This window comes from Gymnoscopelus braueri, assembly GCF_963280865.1.
Source record: "Gymnoscopelus braueri genome assembly, chromosome: 1".
NCBI classification, from domain to species: Eukaryota; Metazoa; Chordata; class Actinopteri; order Myctophiformes; family Myctophidae; genus Gymnoscopelus; species Gymnoscopelus braueri.
The window spans coordinates 21,249,683-21,257,182 of record NC_137603.1 but is presented as its reverse complement, the minus strand read 5'-3'; the positions used below and the strand labels follow the sequence as shown (position 1 = coordinate 21,257,182).

Below are 7,500 nucleotides of genomic sequence, written 5' to 3'. Positions count from 1 at the left end.
CTCCAACATTAAACAAGCACAGGGATTATGCAAATTGAGATAGCAGGAAATCACAAGTTCACGCACATGTGCAAGCACACATTCACACACGTACTCCTCCACCCCTCACACATTCACACATGCATGCTCACCTGTACATGTCATTATACTGTATAGAGTGACAGTGATTACTTACAGTACATATATGGATCCTGTAATTCCATTTTGCAATATTATTATCGTCTCTTAAATACTAATTGTAATATGCAAATATAAATTGATTGACTGCCATTGTTTCTCTGCTACACAATCATAGATCACTTTTAAATCACCCACATCAATAATCTAGAACACTAGAAAACCACAGGAGAGAGACGGTGAACCACACTTTATTCCACTCTCTGTCCCACCCCAAGCTCCGCCCGCTCTGCGTCTGTCCATCAACGAGACTCTGGTGGTGGACCCCGGACAGGACGTGTTGATCATCTGTGAGGTGATCGCTGGCTTCCCCGCGCCCACCGTGACCTGGTCTCGGTACCCGGGTCCCATGCCACTCAGCGCCCAGGTGCGGGGCGGCTCACTGCTGCTGCGCTCCGTCACGGCCACAGACGCTGGCTTCTACAACTGCACGGCCGTCAACAACGTGGGGAACCCCGCACGAAGGAACGCCAACCTCATAGTCAGGAGTGAGTAGCTGGGTGTGTGAGGTTGTGTGCGGTTGCATCCTTTGTGTGTCTGCGTGTATTTGGGAGGTTCAGATTGCATGGACCGCCATTAAGCTAGGAGGGGTTAAGCTAGGATCCTCGCTAAGTCCCCAGATGTCGAAACAAACGAGTTCCATTCTGTCTCCCTGATGGCTGTTCTTGTTCTCTTTTAATAATCTTTACTCACTCTAATTAGTTAGAGCAGAGTGCAAGCAATTAGTGTTTGGCTCTTGTGTTAGTTGTTGCAGAGAATGTCTGCCGGGTGGATTCACGCTGTTGGCTTAATGGACCTGAAGGCCACATCACATCAGTACAGGTGACAAGATGACACACAGACGCACACTTACGGAATCGCCACATGCATTCAGGCAGGCAAGACACTCATTCTGTAGACACTCACACGCAGGAGACCTAGTGAATTCAAAGTGGTTGTGTTAACCACATACTAAACACCCCCCAGCTCCACATGGGGGGCTAGTTAACAAGCTCTGAAGGTGTTTAGATGGAGCGCTTCTCTCCTGTTCTCCACTCGTCTCTGTCCTCTGTGGAGATGGAGCCGCATGTTTGGTATTCAGCATTGGGGTCTGTAGAGGGAATGCAGACTTGTAGGTGTTACTTCATGTGACCTTGATTCTGCTATCCCTCCTCCCCATTCCTCTGGTTATTATTTGTCTTCCATTCCCTTCCTTTCTTCACAACATTCTATTCTTCTTCTTCTTCTTCTTCTTCTTCTTCTTCTTCTTCTTCTTCTTTTCCTGCTCCGTCCTTCTGTCCCACCTCCCAACAATTTTTCACGCCCTTCTCTGTCTCTTTTTAAATCTGGCAAATCAACAAAGCTCTCTTTCAATCTCCTTCTCTCACTTCTTTCCTCACTCTCTCCCTCTGTTTATCTTGCTTTCTTTTCTCTCTCTATTTGTCTGTCTCTCATTTTGCAGAGCAAACTCTTGTCTCGGTTCCTTTTTCCATCCATCACCCTGTCATTCCCCTTCGATCGCCCCATACCCTTTCTATGCTATGATGCCCCCAATTGCCATCTCATTTAACCTCCCTCTCTCTCTCTCTCTCTCTCTCTCTCTCTCTCTCTCTCTCTCTCTCTCTCTCTCAGCGATGAGCAACCTGACGTTCCAGATCACGCCAGACTCCAACAAGGACAGTGAGAGCATCCAGATGGGTCGTGACCTCAAGCTGTCCTGCCACGTTGATGCCTTCCCTCAGGACAAGGTCAACTACACCTGGTTCAAGAACGGCGCGCCCGTCTACAACTCGGACAGTCTCATCTTGCTCCGCAGCGACCCCGACATGGCGCCCGGCACCAGCAGCCTGGAGATCGTGGACCTGAAGTTCCGTGACCTGGCCACCTACAGCTGCATGGCCAACTTCCCCGGTAGCCGTGGAGCGGAGCTCCGCGTGGACGTAAACATCACAATGAACAGCGGTGAGATTTGGGACTGACTTCCCCACTCACTCTGCTTTGTCTGGCTTAATTGTATTTAAAAAAAAATAACGGTTGGCCATCGACCAAAAATGTTGCAAAATCAACAGGCCTATTAATAATAATAATAATCTGCAAATATACCAACATTCTTCCCTTTTGTTGTTTTTTTGGTGAATATTTATTTATTAACATTGCTATTTCCATTTCACTAAATGAGACGTAGACTCTAACCCAAGCCCCCACGACCGCTGAGGATTATTGAAGCTACAAAAAAGAAATTGTAGTTCATGTGACATGCTGCGTGCTATGTAATTTTATTGGACTATTTGTTTTATTGTGTTTTGCAGGACCACATTGGAAACAAGTGTTTTATTACGCTTTTATGTGTATATCCTGGGTTTAAGTTATTTTTGTGTTTTGTTTTCATATTTCTTTTACCAAAATCAAATCAAATCAAATCAAAGCCTAGTGCACCTGCTCTATGACCAAAACCTTGTTGGTCAAAAGCGGACTCTGCTCTAACCACAGTAGCCTATTGACATGCCCGCAAGCAGTCAGTCTGTATAGTGTGTCTTCACCAGTCAACGCTGCATTATGATTTGTGCTTCTTTGTTCACCAACTCAGGGCCGGATCTAGCTTGTATGGCACTCTAGGCAAACCCACTCCCCCCACCCCCCCCCCCTTAATATAATAGCCTACAACAATAAGACAATAATGTGTTTGCTGAGTTGTAAGCATTTTGCTGCAGGCTACACACATAATCATGATGAAACTGTGTGAAATTATATCCACTGTTAAGTAAGCTACCGTAGTTTAGGGCAGAACACTGAATGTCACCCTGCTGTGTGTATTGGCATATCAAAACATAGCAAAATAGGCTAAACAAACATGTTATTCTAGACATTTTGTCTTATCCATTTTGTGTTGATATTCACACAATGAATTGTGGCTTATCTGGTACTGTAGCATTTAGTAGTAGTTGTTGCAGTGGATTTGTTTTTACCAGCTTGCAAAGCACACTGGTCTAAGAAGAGACTGACCACTAGTGTCACGTGTTCGACATATTCTCGACATGTTTTCGATCATTGGCTGTCCTTTAAGCCAATGGGGATACTTTCCCATACTCTGAACGGGCGGTCTTGTCCTGGCTGCTAGACACTAACACACACACTGGCTGCTAGACACACACACACACACACACACACACACACACACACACACACACACACACACACACACACACACACACACACACACACACACACACACACACACACACACACACACACACACACACACACAGAAAAAAGCAAGCAAGCTGGTATACATGACTGTGTGTCATGTCTTGTTTTTCAAAATGTTGCTAAAGATTACTTCGCTGTGTACTTAGAGCTTTTGTGTACACGCACGCACGCACACACGCTCACAAGAATGAATAGAGTGTGCTGTGATCGCTCTTTCTTTCTCCCGCCTCTTCCTTTCATACCTCACTTGTTCTGTCTTTCATGTGAGTCCTGGATGTCTGTCTTCTAATTGATTCACAGCTCTGTGTCTGGTCTCGTCTCACCGCATGCTTCTTTTGGGGTTTTTTCTTTCATTCTGGCTGAGTTTCAGAAGAAGAACAAATGTGTCCTTGTCTTTCACTCCCACTACATTTTCACATTCAGTTTTTTATCTCACTTCCTGCTCCATTATGATCCTGCTAAAAAACAAACAAACAAACAAACAAACAAACAAACAAACAGTCAGGACCAGTCACCCTGCCATTCATTGCTGGGGGCAGGGTAAAGATGCCAGTAGGCCAGTAGTGTAAATGTTTTCTTTTTGTGGTTGATTATTTTAACTTGTTCATCACTGCCATTTATGTTTATTTTAAAGCAGTTTGTAACGATGGTGAAGAACACCATACTGTATCAACCATCTCATTTGAACACTCTCATGTTAATAGGAGACAAGCCAAACATTTGAATGCTGTCATGTTGCTCGGAGACAAGCCAAACATATCAATCGACTGTTAGCATGGGCTAATGTAAATATATGATTAGTTGGTATCAAAGAAACAGATGTTCTGCTCTCAGCTTCATGAGCTATGTCTGGTTGTTATCTATTGTATGTAACAAGGGATTTTAATATTTTTACTAAGTCTCCTCGTATTCTTTCTACCTCTCTATCTCTAGTCACTCCTCCGATATTGACGGTGCCAGCAGGGGGCCAGGTGGTCAGCGTACGGGAGGGGGGAAATGCCGAGCTGGTGTGCCTGGTAGACGGGAAGCCGCGGCCTCCGTTACTGTGGTCGCGGGCGGACAAGGACCTGCTGATGCCGTCTGGGAAGCCGGTTGAGGAGACTCGCGACGGCCCACTGAGGCTGACCAACGTCTCCAGGGACATGATGGGGCCGTACCGCTGCCAGACCGCTCAATACAATGGCCTCAACATTAAACGACGTGAAGCTCAGGTCCAACTCAACGTTCTGTGTAAGTATGGGTGTGACTCCTACTGGTACTTATGCTGGTACAACTGCTAATGTTGCTCCTCAGGAGTAGCTGGGGACATTTTCACCTTGCAGATGTTTCTCAGCTCAAGGTGGCCTGTCTAGGCTGAAAAGCACTGCGGGAAACCCTGGTTTACTTCAATCAAAATGTGAAAGCATTTTCGTGAGTCTCAGCATGGGTTAAGCTTGAACTTAACCTACATTATGTTCAAGCTTAACCCAGCTCTCAAGTTCAAGAGTTTTTCACAGTTGTTGAATTTTCCATTACTGACTAGCCTTCATTCTAATGGTACTTGTGTCTGCACCTCTTCACCACCACAGCTAACAAATGGCCGGCCTCTTGTTGCTAGTACTAACCATTAACATACGGGGAAAATGAAACCTTTTCTATCCACCGCCCATCCTACTGTGACATTATTCATGAGAAGAATACATATTGTTGGAGAAAGATATTAAAGGAGAACTCTAATGTCAAGGTTATTTGAATCTGGTATTACCTTTATGTACAGACAGAAAAAAATGCCATCTTCTCGTCTGTCCGTGACCACAGTTCTCACAGCCCCCAGAATTTATTGTAATTGAAGACCAACGTCAGACCATGAAAAATTAACGAGCTGCACTAAGAGGCACAGGCAAGAAGCCAGGACTGCACAGTCCAAAAATGAGACACCAGAATGAGTAGACAGACAAACTTTTTGAATACAATTATTATTAGTATTATTGTTATAGTGCCATTGTTTTCTGTTTACTCTATGAACTGATGTGTGTGAATTATGCCTATTTAAGTAGACAATTGTTATTGCTATCTTTTAATTGAGGCAGTTCAATTCAGTTTAATTTATTTTAATTATAATGCAGTTACACAGTCCATTTGGCTTCCTGCAAACAAGTAATGCCCTGCAAACTGAAGCTGTGAAAGGCAGTATTCATATGAAACCAAAGCACATACAAATACAAGTAATTGTATTGGACAGAACAGAACAAGAAAGCCAAAAGAACACACCTGCCAAATCCCCATGCATGGGAAATGTGCCCAGAGCACTTAACTTCATGAAGGGCTGAGATCCTACCAAGGACAGAACTGTACAGTTGAATAATTATGCATGAGACTGATCATTAAACCAGTCTAATAATGAACAATGACTTGGTTCAGCACAGGGACTCTTCTCTTCTCTTCTCTTCTCTTCTCTTCTCTTCTCTTCTCTTCTCTTCTCTTCTCTTCTCTTCTCTTCTCTTCTCTTCTCTTCTCTTCTCTTCTACAGAGGATGAAGGGGGATTTGCAGGGCTTGCTAATGTAGGCGGGAAGGAAGGGCCACAGTCAGAGCTGTGCTGCACTCTCATGCAGACCTGATTTATGGAGCAGGTGGCTCTCCCCACTCTAGAGAGACAGACAGAGAGACAGAGACAGAGAGAGTGAGAGCGAGAGAGAGAAGGGGGTCGGTTAGGGAAGGTAGAGAGAATAGGGGGAATAAGAAAGAAAGTGGAGAGGTTGGGGCAGGCAGAGTACAGAGAGGAGGGTGTTTTAAGAAAGAGAACAAGAGAGAGATAATGCCTGAGAGAGGTTGAGGGAGAGAAAGCTAAAATGAAGAAAACAATTAATGAGATAAAGTAACCAACACATTCTCCCGATTCTCCTGAATCGTCATACTTTGATGCTTAGTCAGGTAACTTTCACTCCTGATGCTGATGCTGAGGCCAGCCTTTATCATGTAAACCATGTTGATGACTCGGTATCAGACCTGATTCCCACATGATTAGTTTGCAATCAGATTGCACTGAGTTGGCAGAAGTGGACATCGAGCACTAAGGCGTGTCTCACAGGGCACCGAATATATATATATGGCCTTTATATATATATATATACATATATATATATATATATATATATATATATATTATATATATATATATATATATATATATATATATATATATATATATATATATATATATATATATTGACCAGCGCACATAACCTGGATAATATTCTAAATTAGTTCAGCTGTCACACACACACAAGCACACGTACGTGTCGTGTACACACATGTGCACAAAGAAATACACTAGTGTATGTGCGTGAGTGAGTGTTTCAAGCCAGTTCTCCTCTGCTCCTCTCTGTTCACAGCTCTGTCACTTACACCTCCCCCTCTTCTCTTTCTTTATCTATCTCTCTTTCTACTCACCTGGCCTCTGTATCTCTCCAGGGATTTCTCTTTTTACCAGAGCGACTCACATCCTCTTCTCAATCTTCATCTTCCTTCTCACTCTCTCTTCGGCGCTCTGCACTCGCTCTGCCCTCCAACCAACTCATTACTCTACCTTTCCCTCTTTCAGCCCCTTAACCCATCCATTTATCACTCTGTCATTCCTCTTCTTTTTTTCCTCCTCTTTTACAGTCGATCCAGTTAAACCTCCTTTGAGAGAAAATTATATCAAAAACCAGATTAGTCGCTCGTCGTTCCCTCGCACCGCAGATTTACAGTCATGACACCAAGCTCAGTTCACCTCCCAGGGGACTTCACTCCTTATCATCAGCTATTAGACTGTATTAGCATCTCATCTAATATCTATGATTAGCTGGAGGGGGTGTGCTAGCTGGCTGCTGATTGGCTGTGTTGCTGCTCCGCTGACCTGCGGGTAATGACAGCTAGACGGTTATTATCCAGAGATGGCTGCTGACATGTTAATTACAGCTGGTGCACAGAGGTTAGCGCAGACTGTCTCGGACTGACTGTGGAGGGAGGATGAGAGTGAGCCCTAATGGTGCTAACATTATGTTCAGGATGACAACATGGCTTGTTGAGGTTCACGTGTCTTTCTTTTTACAATTCACAATATATAATTCAATTAAATTAAATGTTGGCATTTAGCAAGGGATGGGTGTATATGT

General features: G+C 44.0%; 1 protein-coding gene across 1 annotated transcript in view; it reads left to right on the top strand.

The window, feature by feature from the left end:
* LOC308087891 (MAM domain-containing glycosylphosphatidylinositol anchor protein 1-like) overlaps positions 1 to 7,500 on the top strand; it is a gene marked incomplete at its 3' end in the record, with an annotated part of 190,761 nt that overhangs the window by 141,671 nt on the left and 41,590 nt on the right. Inside the window, exons 6-8 of the mRNA XM_080432121.1 lie at positions 396 to 665; positions 1,789 to 2,118; positions 4,297 to 4,593. Of these exons, the coding sequence (XP_080288247.1) occupies positions 396 to 665; positions 1,789 to 2,118; positions 4,297 to 4,593 (897 nt within the window). The remainder of the gene's footprint in view (positions 1 to 395; positions 666 to 1,788; positions 2,119 to 4,296; positions 4,594 to 7,500) is intronic.